We start from the raw sequence: 18,770 nt of genomic DNA, 5'->3' as shown, positions 1-18,770 counted from the left end.
TGTGGAGTTTGTTTTGGCCTAAGTACACTCACTGCATCAAACTCTTTCATTTTAGCTCTTAACTATTCAAATTGGTTGATTCTGAGGAAAGTGATGAGTGCACATTCAATTTAACAGCTCATTTCTTCAACATTTTTTTCACATGTAAGCAATCATATATTTCATTATATTTGAGGTACACAGTTTGTTTTGGTCTAAAAACACTCAGTGGATCAAGCAATTTCATTTGAGGTAATAACTACTTAGAGTGGTCGATTCTGAGAAAAGTTATGTGTACATTTGTCTCCATGATGAAAATCTTTGAAGGACTTTTTAACAGTTCAGCGCGTAGTGTTGTTCCAAGGAACGTTTAATTCAATTTCTTTGTATGATGTATTTTCAAGTGTTTCGTTGACATAATATTACATTCTATTACCACAACAGATCATGTGCTTTATTTCATTAACTCGAAACTTTGCAAATACATCCATGAGGATAGTAACGAACACCACCATACTTTGTACATTGCGGGTGGAGCCAGCAGGAAACTGCTAGTCTATATATTAAAACAATTTATGAAAACTAAAGTCAGTCAGTCCAGCCATTCTAACCAGTCGATTTCCTTCATTTTTTTTAACAGATTTGTCATCGAGTACTATAATTCACTTAACTTCCGCCTTCCTAAAATTATTTGATTTTTTCAATTTTTTCTCTTTTTGAAGCAATCATATCTTTGGTTCTAATCGAGGTACAGAGTTTGTTTTGGCCTAAGAACACTCAGTGGATCAAGCTCTTTCATTTCAGCTCTTAACTATTCAAATTGATTGATTCTGAGGAAAGTTATGAGTGCACATTCAATTTGACGTCTCATTTCTTCAACATTTTTTCTCTTTGAAGCAATCGTATCTTTCATTCTAATTGAGGTAAGTAGTTCGTTTTGGTCTGAAAACACTCAGTGGATCAAGCGATTTATTTTGAGGAAATAACTACTTAAATTGGTAGATTCTTAGAAAAGTTATGAGTACATTTGTCTCCATGACGATGATCTTTGAAATACTTTTTAACAGTTCGACGCATAGTGTTGTTCCAAGGAACGTTTAATTCAATTTCTTTGTGTGATGTACACTGACTGACAGAGCAAATGCAACACCAAGAAGGAGTGGTCAGAACTTTATGCCAATTGCAGGGTAGACTGACGTCACTGAGGTATGCTCATGATGTGAAATGCGCCGCTGTGCTGCGCACGTAGCGAATGATAAATGAGACACGGCGTTGGCGAATGGCCCACTTCGTACCGTGATTTCTCAGCCGACAGTCATTGTAGAACGTGTTGTCGTGTGCCACAGGACACGTGTATAGCTAAGAATGCCAGGCCGCCATCAACGGAGGCATTTCCAGCAGACAGACGACTTTACGAGGAGTATGGTGATCGGGCTGAGAAGGGCAGGTTGATCGCTTCGTCAAATCGCAGCCGATACCCATAGGGATGTGTCCACGGTGCAGCGCCTGTGGCGAAGATGGTTGGCGCAGGGACATGTGGCACGTGCGAGGGGTCCAGGCGCAGCCCGAGTGACGTCAGCACGCGAGGATCGGCGCATCCGCCGCCAAGCGGTGGCAGCCCCGCACTCCACGTCAACTGCCATTCTTCAGCATGTGCAAGACACCCTGGCTGTTCCAATATCGACCAGAACAATTTCCCGTCGATTGGTTGAAGGAGGCCTGCACTCCCGGCGTCCGCTCAGAAGACTACCATTGACTCCACAGCATAGACGTACACGCCTGGCATGGTGCCGGGCTAGAGCGACTTGGATGAGGGAATGGCGGAACGTTGTGTTCTCCGATGAGTCACGCTTCTGTTCTGTCAGTGATAGTCACCGCAGATGAGTGTGGCGTCGGCGTGGAGAAAGGTCAAATCCGGCAGTAACTGTGGAGCGCCCTACCGCTAGACAACGCGGCATCATGGTTTGGGGCGCTATTGTGTATGATTCCACGTCACCTCTAGTGCGTATTCAAGGCACGTTAAATGCCCACCACTACGTGCAGCATGTGCTGCGGCCGGTGGCACTCCCGTACCTTCAGGGGCTGCCCAATGCTCTGTTTCAGCAGGATAATGCCCGCCCACACACTGCTCGCATCTCCCAACAGGCTCTACGAGGTGTACAGATGCTTCCGTAGCCAGCGTACTCTCCGGATCTCTCACCAATAAAACACGTGTGGGATCTCATTGGACGCCGTTTGCAAACTCTGCCCCAGCCTCGTACGGACGACCAACTGTGGCAAATGGTTGACAGAGAATGGAGAACCATCCCTCAGGACACCATCCGCACTCTTATTGACTCTGTACCTCGACGTGTTTCTGCGTGCATCGCCGCTCGCGGTGGTCCTACATCCTACTGAGTCGATGCCGTGCGCATTGTGTAACCTGCATATCGGTTTGAAATAAACATCAATTATTCGTCCGTGCCGTCTCTGTTTTTTCCCCAACTTTCATCCCTTTCGAACCACTCCTTCTTGGTGTTGCATTTGCTCTGTCAGTCAGTGTATTTTCAAGTGTTTCATTGACATAATATTACATTCTGTTACCACAGCAGATCATGTGCTTTATTTCATTAACTCGAAACTTTGCAAATACATCCGACAGGACAGTAACGAACACCACCATACTTTGTACATTGCGGGCGGAGCCAGCAGGAAACTGCTAGTTCAATACATAAAAATTGTTGCGTAGATGTAATTACAACACATATTTCAATCAGTACTAGTTTCAACGCCTCACTGCATCACCATCAGCTGATAGAAGTTTGTAGAAAAATTGACAATCATATAAGTTTATCAACGTCAAATTCATCACAATTTAAAACCATAATAACAACATGAAAATGTGTTAAAAATATACTGTCTCTAAGTTCATATTTTCTACAAGTCCAAGACTTGCGCGAGTCTTATGCCTTTACCTGGTAAAAACATATGCAAACAGGTTTGTTCACTTATGATATAAAGTGGATTTAAAAGAACAACGAATTAAAAATAGAATAGTCTTGAAGCGTGTTAAATTTATTGCACTTCTTAAAACTTGATGCAGTATCGTAGTAGAAATAATTCAATAAAAACTACAGTGTCCCTTTAATGGAGCAATCCTAATGAGGTGGAAACGAGGAATAAGTCCTTTGAGATGTTATCAAGAACAACGTTCCCAGTTCAATGCTGACCTGTAGATGCGAATTTATGCTTTAGATCGTGCATATGCTGGCCCACCGTGGAAAACCTGTTATATTTTATGGCATTAGTATGTTCTGTATATCTAATTTTAAAGTTTCGTCCTGTTTGACCTAGATATGTGCACCCACAGTCGTTACATTTAAATCTATACACACCTGATTTGGAATATGGGTTCAATCTATTGACTGAGGCTGAATTATGCAATACATCTGTATTATTATTATCGGTACAAAATGAAACCCTGACATTATGCTTCTTGAAAACATTAGTAAACTTATATATATCCTTATGAAGTAAATATTGCGAACGATCTAAAGCATAAATTCATATCTATAGAACAGGACATTGAGGTCTTGGAGAACTTAGGAAAAGGAAGTTTGCTGGATGTTACGGAGTGTTGCTGTATACACCTGGAACAGTATTTTAATCCAAACCTTAACTTAAATGGGATTTCTGAAAAATCAAATATTCTATTTGATTTCCTTATTGTGTTTTTTAAAAACAACACTGCTTGCTGTGCTTCATGGCGCTTCGCATGGACAGCGACCTTTTGAGGTGAGTCATGTAAAAATAATTACCCCACAATTCCATATTTTGCCTCTTCGGTGAAGTGATAGTTTATTACATTCTTGTCATTACAGGTCCACATTGAGCTGGGAACGTTGTTCTTGATAACATCTCAAACGACTTATTCCTCGTTTCCACCTCATTAGGATTGCTCCATTACAGGGACACTGTAGTTTTTATTGAATTATTTCTACTACGATACTACATCAAGTTTTAAGAAGTGCGATAAATTAAGCACATACTGCTCAAGACTATTCTACTTTTAATTTGTTGTTCTTTTAAATCTACTTTATATCATGTGAGCAAACCGGTTTGCATATGTTTTTATCAGTTTAAGGCATAAGACTCGCGCAAGTCTTGGACTTGTAGAAAATATAAACTTATTTTTAACACAAATTCATGTTATTCTTATGGTTTTAAACTGTGATGAATTTGACGTTGATAAACTTCCGTGACTGTCATTTTTTCTACAAACTTTTATCAGTTGATGATGATGCAGTGGGGCGTCGAAACTAGTACTGATTGAAATATATGTTGTAATTACATTTATGCAACAATTTTTATGTATTGAAAAAGGTGGACCCAAATTATAATAAAAGTTGTAATCTTGGTTCAATACGGACAAACAAGGAAGTTTATTAATTTAATGTCTTCTAGGCAGACTACATTATTGCGAGTTTGTAGGTACCTATTTTTACTTGTGATATTTCTTTACTCCAGAATATTTTTGTAGTGGAAATGGAAATCTAATTTCATAAACACTAGGGCAGTTGATTTGTTTCTTTGTTTGCTATTTTGCTTTACGTCGCACCGACTTCATATGTCTTACGGCGACGATGGGATAGGAAAGGCCCCAGGAATTGGAAGGAAGCAGCCATGGCCTTAATTAAGGTACAGCCCCGGCATTTGCCTGGTGTGAAAATGGGAAACCACGGAAAACCATCTTCAGGGCTGCCGACAGTGGGGCTCGAACCCACTATCTCCCGATTACTGGATACTGGCCGCACTTAAGCGACTGCAATCTGTCTTATCAAAATCAGAGTATCTATCTGAAAATTAATAAGCACACATCAATGACTTCATCAAGCCCATCAATTCAAAAGGCAGGCACATATGAGGTATGTTAAAAAAATTTGAAATAGCATGTACTGTGGGTGCAAGAACTTAAACTGGATGATACTGTGTGTAGGATTAGATTTAGTGAATGGATTTTGAATAAACTGGATGGTGGAGAAATTTATCCCAATCTCATTCTCTTCTCAGACAAAACGTGGTTTCACTTACATGAGTACGTAAATTCTCAAAACAGCCAATATTGATGAGCTGAAAATCCTAATCTGTTCCATGAGGAATCTCTTCATGGTGTGAAGTTAGGAGCGAGTACTTTGAAAATGCATTAGAATGCATTTAGTTCAGTTTCTTTTTGAAGAACCTGTGGCTACAGAGCACACATAGTGGCAGGTTTAGAGTACAAATTGCAATTTGCCGCACTTCGCTCTGACCATTAGTTGACAAGCTACAGCAGCTGAACTGAGCACGTGCAGAAGCTGTTCGTCGGATTAAAGTCAAGATGACAATGAAAGAGCTTGAAGAATAATGTGTGTGTGAAATTTTGCTACAAACTTGGCAAAACTTTCATGGAGACATGATACCAAAACAAAGGTGCAGTCGTTGCACTCATGAGCTGGTCAAAGATCAAGGTGATGTTGATTGTGTTTGATGACTGCAAAGGCGTTCTCAATAAGGAATTTGTACCACATGGTCAGATGGTAAACAAGGAAGTCTACCAGAAATTTTAGCCCATTTGAGGGATGCTGTGCGCAGGAAGAGAATTGCGGGAAAACCAGAGTTGGATGTTGCATCGTGACAATGCGCCGGCTCACGCACGGCTCCTTGTCCGCAGCTATCTACTGAAACATCAGACTCCTGCTGTTCCCCATCCACCGTACTCTCCGAACTTAACCCTTGCAGACTTTTTCCTATTTTCAAAAATTAAAACCATGTTGAAAGGATTTCATTTCCAAACCAAAGATGAGATTCAAGACAATGCAACAAGAGACCTGTGTGGCTTCCCAGAAAGTGCATTCCAGGAGGCTTTCCAAAAATGGAAGAAAAATGGGAATGGCATATTACCAGTAGAGGGGCCTACTTCAAAGGGAACAGTGCTTAAAATGTTGTACAATAAGCGATAAAGACGTTATAGCAAAAGTTCGGTTTCTTTTTGAACAACCTTCACATGCACAGTATATTGTTCAAATTAGTCAACCAAAATACTAAACAAATTTGTAAAATCAAGTTAAGAATGCAATTATATATTATTACTGCCCATACAACAAGAAACAATTTCACACTCAGAAGAAAATACACACCTGCAGGCTATTGTGCTGCCGTTTGTCCCACAACTGTACCCGGCCATGCTGAGCCATTCCACAGAGAATTGTATGGAGATTATCTGAATCTATACAGTATATAGCTGAATCAAAAGGATCTTCCCATGAGTTAACATTTGATCCTGTTCTGTAATGAAGAGAAAAATGGCAGAAGTTTCAATGGTAGAAATTATATACTGGTAAAAAAGAAATAATAAAGTAGAAAAGTGGACCACTTTCAAGTCCTTTACAAAATCTCATCTTCCCATGCAAAACTAAATCTAAAGTAAAAGGAGTCCAGGAAGTGAAAGTACAGGCAAAAGTCAATCTTCCAATCTCCTCCAAATCTTATCACACCCACATGGAGACCTAAGGGAGAAACAACTCTAATCTGTTAGGACTGCTCTACAGTATTGTACCTATTGTAAAGCAGTATCAACAAACTGGGGTCACTGAAGTTGGGCCTATCGATCTTCTTGAAAACAGATTCCATGATTGTCCTTTCGCTAACACTTGCATTCATCACAGTTTCAAGGTGATGCTGGACCACAAGGAAGGTGACCACATGCCTGAACCTGTCTTGCTGGCCAACATAGACCTATACCTTGAACTGGGTCCCCTGTCACAATTTCTACTTTTATAATAATGTTTCACAATGACATGCTGGATACTTCTGTAAGAAGCTACAATAGCATTCGCCATACAATTAAAACTGTTCCCCTTCTCCACTAATGCAACTACTCTCATACCTTCTATGCAGCTTAAAGACACAAGAGATGAATTTTGTCATGATATTATGATTCTTTCGTAGTGATCCACATATCTTTTCGGTTAGTATATATGAGTCATGTAATTTCAAATTTCACAATTTTGACGAAAATGGAGCTTTCCACGCAACTCATTTATTCTCTAAAGAGCCATTACTGTTCACCTTAAATGTGTTCCAAAACCCCCTCTAACCACTTAAAAGGAGTAAATTTTGGGTTATATTTATATTCCACCACCTCCAGTGCCTTAGGCTCAGAAATGAGTTACAGAACCCGCCATCTACACCGTCCAATACAGAGACTGTATTAGAGTCAAACGATTGCCAAACAAGAGGACTGTCCTCACCTGTGTTTATTTAAGTGATACAATATTTGTTTTGGATGAGTAGTAGTTGTTGTCTGCTAAGCATGCAACTTGAAATGCAGTGGAACCTCAATTCTCCATTTTTGCAGGGACCATGAAAAAAAACATACAACACGGGAAAGCGGAAAATCTGGGAACGAATGAAACATCAACAATTTGGCTAAACATCACAAAAATGAAATATGTACAGTATAATTGTAATCTTACAAACACTCCTAAACCAAACCAAATTACAGCCCTAACGGACCTTCCACCTACCAAGCAACCGCTGCTCAGCCCGAAGGCCTGCATTACGAGGTGATGCATGGTCAGTGTGACGGATCCTCTCGGCCATTAATCCTGGCTCTCTAGATCGGGGTCCCCTTCTTACCACTCGATAGCTCCTCAATTAAAGGTAATCGTAGAATGAATGAACCTGGAACCAGCCCTCATATCCAGGTAAAAATGCCTGTCTCGGCCAGGAACTGAACCCGGGCCCTCCGGGTGAGAGGCAGGCAAGTTAGACCGCAGGGCTGGCTTCAAATATTAATTACCAGTACACGACCTAAAAATCTTGAAACTTAACAGTCAGTTTTACCAGGGAAACTTTGTCAGTTTCCCGTGAAAACTTCCTTCAGTTCAGCAACTTCGATCACCCAAACTCTTCAAAAAATTGAATACCAGTAACGCCAAGCCAAACAACAATCGACCACAAGTAGTTTTAATTCTCTAATCTAATAAATTAAAACACATTAGATACATAAGCAACCAACAAGATGGCAAAATCCCCCTTTTTTAATCTTCCATCATAATTTGGTCACCGGTATATTGTTTGTAGTCAGTTTATGGAAATCTAGTACAGCGCAAATTACGCCTAGGCCCACATCAACTTTTAAAGGTTATCTTGAATTCAAGAATATGGTTTTGAATGCAAGTATTGATTCTCAAAAGTTCTTTAATGCATTATATTCAATTCTGCTCATCACTAATCACAATCAAATTGGAAAAAGAAAAAATATCATCAAATCTTCAGAAATTATGGTTATTCACAACCTTGAGCTCAGCTGGAAAGCGTGCTTGCTGTACGAGTCGGTACAAGTGCGAAATGAAACAAACCTTTTAAATATAACGTATGCACATAAAACGACTGCGGTTTTTATAACACTTTAACAGAAAAACTTGAAATTTCCAGCCTTATATTAGGACCAAAACAGGAATAGGCAATCCCAAAACCTCCCATGGCGTTATGTATGTAAGATGCAAAATCTGTTCTGGTCTCGATAACATAATCGCATTATAGACTATGAATCTCATGTTAGATCTGTATTGACGGTTGAACTTCTTCCAAAATTGTATATAATTTTGCTATCCTCCTAGTCAATACTACAGGGTGCGCACAAATAGTTGACACATTTCATTTCAGAATAACAACTTTATTTTTCACAGAACACTAATGAAATTTTAGACACAGGCAGCTTGGACCCTGAAAATACATTTCACTATATCGCATGTTCAATGTGGCCTCCACTTCAGCAGATAACCTCTTCGAGACAAGTAGGCACGTTTCTGACGACCTTGCAGCACAGGTCTTCATGAATTTCACTGGGGAGCTGCACAAACCAAGCACGCATTTCCATGCGGCTTTGAAATCTTGAAGCGAAGAGCTTTTTGCAAATAGCCCCATAAAAAGAAATCACATGCATTTAAATCTGGGCTTTGAGGAGGCCATAAGAATCCACCACTGTGGGTAACGATGAGACATTACAGGATCAACACATACTCCCCTCAAAAACTCAAGAACATCGTTAGCTGTGTGAGGTGTTGCACCATCTTGCATAAACCACTGCGTATGAATAGGTATGTATGTTCAGTCCGTCAGCGGTTCCGTGGGTGGGATCCTCAACAGCTCTGCCATCAGATGTCATAGATGGCCTAGGCATCACTGGAGAGGCGTACTAGGGAAATGAGGAGTGGGGTAGTTTCCCGTTGCTTTCCTCACTGAGCCAGAGTTATTACATATCAGTCTGCCAAGCCCACTGAAATGCATGCACCAACCGACCCTATGAGCAACATTTTCACACCATTCATAGCAGGGACTGGCTGCATAAGCATTGGCATTACTAGCATCGCTCATACCTCAGTCACTTTCATATTGTCAAAGCCAAGGATAAGACAGAGACAGATCTATGAAAGTAACAAAATTACTCTAGCCTATACCAGAAGACATAGTGCACTGTAAGCACTAGGTCCTGCCAGCAAAGGATGTATGAATAGGTACAGCGAGAATATGAGGCATGAATTCATTCTCTAGCATGTCCTTGTATCACTGTGCATTAACTTTCAGACTGAAGAAAAATTGTCCAATTAACCCATGATTGACCGAGCTACCCACAGACTCACTTTTTCCCCATACGTGTTTTTTCCGTGAATAATGTCTGGTTTTCTGTAGCCCAAAACTGCTAATTTTTTTGTTTATTAACTGCCTTTTTGAGATGAAAATAGGCTTCCTCAGAGAACCAAGTGTTAAACAGTGCTTCATCTTTATCTTGACTCCATAAGGCGTACTGCAAACTTCTCTGCCTGTGAAGATCCTGTTAGCTTGTGTAGCACAGACATTTTGTACGGGTACAATTGAAAGTCACCGTGTAACATTTCTTGACCTGAATGGTGCGGTATTCCACTGTTTCTTGAAGCACCCCGTGTTGACTTGTGTGGGCTGCGCTGCATGGTGACCCTCAGGAGATTGAACTTCTGGTGCATGTGGTCGGTTTTCTTCTTTCACACTGCCTTGTCCTTCAAACTTTTTGTATAAGCAAAGGGTGGTGTTCCTTGCTGATGCCCACCTAGTATGAAATACAGCTCGAAATTTCTTTTGTGTCGCTGTAACACTTTTTGATTCACAATAAAAGATAACTGTTTTCGCCTGGTGGCCATGATCGTTAAGGCGCTGAAGTCTAAAAACGGTCTAACACCGAGGTTAGCCGGTTCGAGTCCCGTTGGTCGAAAAAATTTTCACCATCAGAATGTTGGCCGGCAGGGTAGGGGAGGTGGTGGTATACAATTTCTAATCACTAGATTGCGTGCCAAAAGCCTGGATTAAATTCCAAACCTCTCCGCAGTGCTCATATGGAGTGAGGGCATATGACGCTGTTGATGGTGATTCGTCCGTCGGATGGGGACGTTAAGCCTTGAGCAGACCCCTTGGTGCTATTCGACAGGAGTAGGCTATGTGCCGGCACCGGGTTTCACCCTCTCCCTACTATCATATATCACGTCATTCATTTCATCTCTCATTAACTCCTCTGATGAGGTTGACGTCAGGAAGGGCATCCGGTCATAAAAAAACCGCCAAGACAAATTCATCTCACCTCATACCCGACCCCGTAGGGAAACGGGACAAGGGTTGGACAAACAAACAATAAAAGATAACTGTTTTGGCGCGCTGCTGAATGGGGAGTTGGCGGTGGTGGGCCATGGCAGAAAGCTCACTGGAATGCAGGCATTTGGAGACAAAGGAGCAGTGTCACCCATACAGACATTTCCATGAAACAGGGAAGGTGTGCGCGAAATTTTAACAACGTAGTACATAAGTTGCATTTTATATTTGCTTTTCAAACGTGTCAACTATTTGTGCGCCACCCTGTATGATATTTTACGTCCAATTAAGACAAAACTTTACACAGACATACACATGTTATGACCCGGCATTTCAGTTGGAGATCTTTTTGTTACAATGTTTTTGTTGTCCCTTGGTGTGGTTCAACTAGTATCTGTAAACTGTTGGCTTAACTGTTATGTTCTGACATAGGCTGATATACATAAGCCTTACTGAAGTTGAACCGTCTGATTTTTAGTCTGTAAAAGAGATAATGCAAATCGAATTAAGAGTTGAAAAATGGTGACTATCAGGAAAACACTTAAAGTAAGTTATGAATAACGAAAATTAACTTAAGTTACGTGGCCCACTTGTATCACCCGTGTTCTCTGACTACGAGTCCAGCTCTCGACTGACTTGTTCCCACAATCGAGACGCAAGACATTTTGCTAGGAGGAGGTGGTGTGGGGACATGGGGCAGACTTGCGGGAGAGTGGGAGTATGCAGAATAATAGGGGCAGTGACTGAAACTGAGTGTAATAGTTGTGAGTTCTTCTGTTTCTGTTTTTTATTACAAATAATAGGAATGAAAGTTTTCCATATTACATTTTTATTTATTTATCTCTTATATTGATCAATAATAATGTAAAAGTTCTCTAAGCTGTTGAGTAGTGGACCTTTTCGTTAACGCTGTAGAATTTTTTGAACTTGATCTATTGCAGTATGATTATGATTCTAGTCTTTGTGATGGTTACTCATGGTACAGAAATAATTATTTTTAAGCATTGCAGTGTCTTGTATACCTAATGAGGAAATTCCTACTAGTTTGTTTGACATAACTTGACCTGCATCCCTGGCATTCCAGTTTATATATCCCAGAATTTATGTATTTTTTGCTAGTATTTACTGTGTGAGAGTTAAATACTATTCTTTCACTAGAGTTTCTGGTTTTGAAAGCAATTTTTAGGTTCTGCTTTCTTACAATGTTAGTGATTATATGTATATTATTATTGCTAAATGTGAATGTGGCATACTTTTCTTTGGTTTTTGACACATTCATCAAAGTAGTTGTGGGCTTGTTAGTATGTTTATTGATTAGCTTATTTCTAAATTTTGTGCTGGATCCGTTCTTCAAGGCTATTTTGAGGATGGTCCTGATTTCTTTCTTGAAATTTTTTTTGAGAGCGGGATATTTAAAGCTCTTTCCAACATGCTATTGTAGGCAGTTTTTTTATGAGCTTCAGGATGTATTGAACTTTGTTTAATGGTGTTAGCAGTATGCCACTGTATGGTTTATGACAGTGATACCACTAATGGTTCTTGTGGTAGAGTGTCGGCCTCCAGATCCCAAGATAGCGGGTTCAAATCCGGCAGAGGTAGTCGGATTTTTAAAGGGCGGAAAAAAGTCCATTCGACACTCCATGTCGTACGATGTCGGCATGTAAAAGATCTCTGGTGATACATTTGGTATTTACCCAACAAAATTAATTAAATCTCAGCCATAGACGCCCAAGAGAGATCCGGTTTACTCTAGGTCCGCTAGATGGCAGACAGAGTAAACCGGAACGTCAAAATTGACGAGCAGACAGCCAGATGGCGTCAAATCGAAATGTCTGTAAATGGTAGCTGAGGCCATACGATTATTATTATCATTATTATTATTATTATTTAATATGGCTACTGTATTTACTCATGTATTAGACCCCTATTTTCTCCCACTTTTAAAGCCAAAAAAAGTAAAGGGGTGTCCAATATGTGATAACCTCAAGTTTTGTGCAGAGAAGACATGACTTCTAGGCTATAAAGAGTTTTAAATTGTACATTCTACACGCTCTTTAATAAACTTATGAATTGTATGAATGTATTTGAGTAATACTGACTATTTTCATTGGAAGGCAGTATTTCTAAATGTAAAAAGTCAATAAATGGTGAACACGACTTTTAGGCCTACATATAAAGTAAATATAATCTGTTTCAGTTACTCATATCACGTCATTCATTTAATCTCATTAATTCCTCTGATGAGGTCAACGTGGGCTTACGGTCGTAAAAACTCGCTACAAAAATTTGTCTCACTTCATACTCGACCCCATAGAGAAAAAGGATCATACTATGCAATATTGATACAAAATAACTCGATGGCCGGCCATTTGTCAGTTAAGCAGTGCTGATCACTGCTTTCATTTTAATTGTTTCGCGTCATTCCAAGTGACGTCATCGTCATTGCCATCTCGTCAGCCATGCACTGCAATTGAGACTGAGAGCATTCAGGGTCCCGTCTTTCTTGTACCTTTTAAAAATAGTTTTGTTCCCAACTATGGAGTCCAAACTGTGTGAAGCTATTCCAAAAATGGTTTCTGGAGATGGTCTCTGATATTCCCAGCTGGTGTATGTGTAGCAGAAGCCACTCCTGAATAAAGCCATGTTGTTGAAAGCGTGCCAAACCACCAGTTGATAACTAGCATATGTTTCGAGTTGCATATCCGAATGTACCTGTAATACATAGTGACTGGAAGCATTCTTTTGATAACTGCAGCTTTTGAAAGCCAGACCTTTATTTTTAAGTATATTTCATGCTTGTTCTCTGCATTAATCACATAAGGATTGACCAAAACAGCTGTACATGAGATAAGAGAGACCACATTGTTTAGGTTAGGTATGCTATCACCCGGATAGTTCCAAGAGTTCCACAACGGAAAGAATAAAAATAAACAAATGATAATGTTTAATTTTGTACATTCGTTGACTCTCATTTTTTATTAATGCATACCCTAACATGCTTTGTTTGGCATCTCCGAGAATCGTTGAAAGTAAGTGGGGACATTAAAAAAAAAAATCAGTATTATTATTATTGTTATTATTATTATTTGTTAGGTACGTTGGCGAGTAAAACAATTGTGATTGGATGGTTTTTATCATGTTTTAAAGCTACTTCTCTCCCAAAAAATCCTATATTGGCCCAAGTTACGAGATATTAAACAACATTAAACTTTGTTAATGATCTCGCCTGCCTATATTAATAGGCCTAGCAACAACTGTGAATATTTCTTGTTTACTCATCCCGTGGTGGTGCAGCTCTTTATTAGACAGGCCCCCAGTGGAAGGTATTTGCATGTACCATTTTTACCACAAGTCAACCTTCCTGCCATTCGTAAATCTCTGACAATACAGTACCAGGAATCGAACTCAAGCTCCCGAGAATGGCAGCTAATTGTGTTAAGCATTACACTGGCGAACATTCTTAACTACAAAACACAGACATATATACATGAATGATGTGTGCTTGCAACGCGCAGGTCGGACACGAAACTATTTACCTATTTGTGCGACATCATCAGACATTAGAGCTGCAGTACGCCTATGCTACGGAGGCGGACTTTTCTTAACTATGACACTTAGATGAACTGCATAACTTCGATGTGTGTTTTCACTGTGTGGATTGTACGGACGAAACTATTCACAAATTTGTGTGATGTCATCAGAGCTGCATAAGGCTTGTACCCGCTTCGAAGTAGAATCATTGTTCTTCTCTAACTAATTACGTTGAGGGGTCTTGTATGCAAGATTTATTTTTTCATTTTCTTCGTGTTGAAAAGCTAAGGAGGGTCTAATACATGAGTAAATACAGTATTAAAGCCTGATGCAGCCCTTAGAAGGCAGACCCCCACTCTCATGAATATATGTGTCATCTGACATAAACTGGAAACTGTGTGATAGTGCGGCAGAGAGCACGTTGCATGTAGTGTGTGAGTTGCAGGAACATTGGAGACAGCACAAACACCCAGTTCCTAAGTCAAAGGAATTAAGTGTTAAATATTAAAATCCCAAGACCCAGCTGGGAATCAAACCCAGGGCACCATGCTCCAAAGACAAAGGTAACAGCAGTAACTAAGAAGCCCTATTAAAAGTGACAACAGAAGTATCCATGAGGCGAGAAAAGAACAGCCTTCCAATGCAATAATTTATTAAGCAGTAAGTACATAAAAACAAGTACAAGTACACAGAAACAAAAAAGACATCTGTGAAGAGGTATGTGCCTGGAACGTACTTATGTATGGATGTGAATGTGGAGAAGGACGACCCGTACAAGTTGGACAAAGAAGAAAAGTAATACCAACCTTCACCAAGAAATACATAATAAAGAGATTGACTGAATGAAGGAAAAAAATGTGTGTCACATTTTTAGACATGATTTCCTTTGCAACATCTTCAAAGGAAAAGTTGTTGGCAAGAGGAGAAGAGGACAATCAAGAGAGTCCTATTCCAAAATCTTGGTCACCAGAATGATCTGCAGCTCTTGTTTAGACCTAAAACTGCTCATGACAGTGTGATTACCATAGAACAGACTCTCTGGTTATACTGATTTCAACATATGAAAAAATCTTGAAATACAGTATAAGTCCGCTATAGAAAGTACGGCATACAACGAAAACTGCACTATTATGACAGTTTTTGTCTGTCCTGACGCATTCGTTATTACGAGCGATTAAGCGTGTGCGATTTTTTCATTACCGACATTTATGCACCCAGCGATTATGTGCATGCGATCAATCATCTTCGGTATATTTTCCTTACTATGTGCACTAGCGAGCTCTCTTGTCGACATTCGAAGGCAATGATGGAGTCGATTATTAATGCTCGTCGACTACTGTTCCGTAAAACAAAATTGAAATGAAAGAGAATGTGTTTTCGTAATAAGTGCGTAAATAATATGGTCAATAGCAGTTGTTGGTTCGGTCAGCTTCCGCTTCGAACACTAGCGTTGTGCCACGTCCTGGGAGCCATCTGGTAGCAAATGAGCGTACCATTTCCACTTCTATTATAACGTCTAAATTCAAAGAGTCATTGTTTCAGAAGCCTTTCTCGTCGACAGTCGAGATTTCTTCTGAGGACGCAGAGCACAGTTCTCTGCGCAACATAAAGAATTTCACCTTATTTTCTTGACACAGCATAAGCCCAAAAAGCCTATAGAGTATCATGTTGTTAAATTGTTAGAAATAATGGCTAAAGTAAATGATTGCATACTTTTAATACTGAAATTAAGTACGAATGAGATATACCTCAAGTATGGCAGAGCACATCACTGATTTCAGAGATCTGATTGTATTTTCTCGCGTCTGGTTACATTTTGGTAAGGCTATTCCCATGTAAATTTATAGTGAGAAGACTATCATTTCTCTCGAATAAGAAAACTGAAATGCTTGCCACAGAAGTCTCTGGAGTGATACAATAATTTTTTCAGAACGAAATTAAACATACACTTTCACGTAGTATCGGATTTTGAAAAATAACAAACCAGTAAACCGTAGCGTGGATATCATCCGCAAAAATGCAAATTTTGAACAAACTGATTGTCATTTCATACCGATTTTAATGTGTATGCTTTTTCCCTGACTTTAACAAAAAACCAGATACAATGACAATCAGCTATAGTGAGTAAATTTTTCACCGTTATGAATTCTCGCTAAAACGGACTTCTACTGTACTTTACTGTAATTGGTAATGGGCACCAGCTATTAACAAAAGTAACAATTACATCGAACAAGACTCGTATCTTTCTAAAAGGTGTGAGTAATGAACTTACTTTACAAGCATACTATCGATAGGTTTTGGAAAAGGATAGGGTGGTTTGATTCCAATCTTGAAAGAGCTATTACATGGACTTTACTTTCTGAAATAATTAAATTACTGTATTGGAAAAACAAACAAAATTCTATTCTTTAACTTCAAATCAGAGATTGTGAGATTTGCTGTTGATCTGTACCTGATTACAATTTAACTATGAACTCAAAAATAAAAGGAAGCTATTGACATTTATGTTAAACCCTTCCCGATGTTTCACATCTTGAAGTATGGTTGATTTGCACAGATTCAAAACATCTTGGACTGCTGGGAATGCTGTTTTGTACTTCCTTCCAGCTGATGTTATCAGCTATCTCCCTGGTCCCACACAAACAGTTGTTTCGCTTATGTGAGCTAGTCTGGGTGAATTCTGTCCTGGTGACCCACATTCATATTGGCAACTAACTACCATGAACGAAAAACTTTCCTATATTGCCTGGTACATTTAGGCGCTCTGTTCCTAGAAATAGTTTGTAGAATACTCGACGCTTAGACGACTAGATTAGCTTCTAGACATTAAACGTAAGACATAAGACATCAGACTCTTGAGAACAGACATAAAACCTAGACCAGCTACTAGAATCAGACCCAAAGTTAGTATTAAGACAGTTCTCCAAGGGATGCAAGCCCTATTAACACTTTACATGGTCACGTGGCTTCTCCTTCCCTCAATGATTAATAATAACAATGATTACGGTGTGGAAATTTTGACCCAAAGCAGCTTTTCATATCCTCTTCAGGCCCAATGCCCTCTTCAGACCCAATACCCGTATCTGGGGAGAAATACAAATATCATTGGCCATTTTAACCATCTATAGTATTAGCTCTCCCCTGCGAACCATGTGACCTTGTCGCGGTGGGGAGGCTTGCGTGTCCCAATGAAGCAGACAGCCGAGCCACAAGGTGCAACCATATCGGATGGGTATCTGTTGAGGGATCAGACTTTTTTTTTTTTTTTTGCTATTTTGCTTTACGTCGCACCAACACAGATAGGTCTTATGGCGACAATGGGATAGGAAAGGCCTAGGAACGGGAAGGAAGCGGCCGTGGCCGTAATTAAGATACAGCCCCAGCATTTGCCTGGTATAAAAATGGGAAACCACGGAAAACCATCTTCAGGGCTGTCGACAGTGGGATTCGAACCCACTATCTCCCGAATGCAAGCTCACAGCTGCGCACTCCTAACCGCACGGCCAACTCGCCTGGTAGAGCAGACTAAGGAATGGTTCATCGAAAGGGGGGTAGCAGCCTTTCGGAAGTTGCAAGGGCGGCAGTCTACATGATTGACTGATATGGCCTTGTAATAATACTCAACAGTAATAATACTCAACATTGCTTAGTTGTGTTGATACTGCTACATGGCTGAAAGCAATGGGAAACTACAGTCGTAATCAACTCCCGAGGACATGCAGCTCTCTCTGTATGAATGATGTACTGATGATGGCTTCCTCCAGGGTAAAATATTCCGGAGGTAAACTACTCCCCCGTTCGGATCTCCGGGTGGGGACTACACAAGAAAGGCAATCATCAGGAAGATGGATACTGACATTCTGCGAGTCGGAGCATGGAATGTTAGAAGTTTGAATCGTTGTGGTAGGTTAGAGAATCTGAAAAGGGAGATGGATAGACTAAAGTTAGATGTAGTTGGTATAAGTGAAGTACGTTAGCAGGAAGAAAAGGATTTTTAGTCAGGCGATTACAGAATTATCAACACAAAATCAAACAGGGGAAATGCAGGATTTGGTTTAATAATGAATAAGAAAATAGGGCAGCGGGTAAGCTACTACGACCAGCACAGTGAAAGAATTATTGTCGTCAAGATAGACACAAAACCAATGCCCACCACAATAGTGTAGGTCTATATGCCTACTAGTTCAGCGGATGATGAGGAAATCAAAAGAATATATGAAGAGATAGAAGATTTAATACAATATGTAAAAGGTGATGAGAATCTAACTGTGATGGGAGACTGGAATGTAGTGGTAGGCCAAGGAAGAAAAGGTAATACAGCAGGAGAATTCAGATTGGGACAAAGGAACGAAAGAGGAAGTCGGCTGGTTGAATTCTGCACTGATCATAATTTAGTCCTTGCCAATACTTGGTTCAAACACCACAAATGACGGCTTTATACGTGGACGAGACCTGGAGACACTGGAAGGTATCAAATAGACTTCATTATGATTAGGCAGAGATTCAGAAAACAGGTATTGGAATGCAAAACTATCCCAGGAGCAGACGTGGGCTTTGACCGCAACTTGTTGGTCATGAAATGCCATCTGAAATTGAAAAAACTGAAGAAAGGAAAGAAT

General features: G+C 40.0%; 1 protein-coding gene across 1 annotated transcript in view; it reads right to left on the bottom strand.

Annotated features, from left to right (window-relative positions):
* LOC136857911 (F-box/WD repeat-containing protein 4) overlaps nt 1-18,770 on the bottom strand; it is a 65,035-nt gene that overhangs the window by 2,036 nt on the left and 44,229 nt on the right. The window contains exon 7 of the mRNA XM_067136976.2: nt 6,135-6,282. Within this exon, the coding sequence (XP_066993077.2) occupies nt 6,135-6,282 (148 nt within the window). The remainder of the gene's footprint in view (nt 1-6,134; nt 6,283-18,770) is intronic.

The sequence above is a fragment of the Anabrus simplex genome, chromosome 1, assembly GCF_040414725.1.
Source record: "Anabrus simplex isolate iqAnaSimp1 chromosome 1, ASM4041472v1, whole genome shotgun sequence".
Lineage (NCBI taxonomy): Eukaryota > Metazoa > Arthropoda > Insecta > Orthoptera > Tettigoniidae > Anabrus > Anabrus simplex.
Note: the sequence above shows the minus strand (reverse complement) of the source record. Positions and strands in the feature narration are given on the sequence as shown.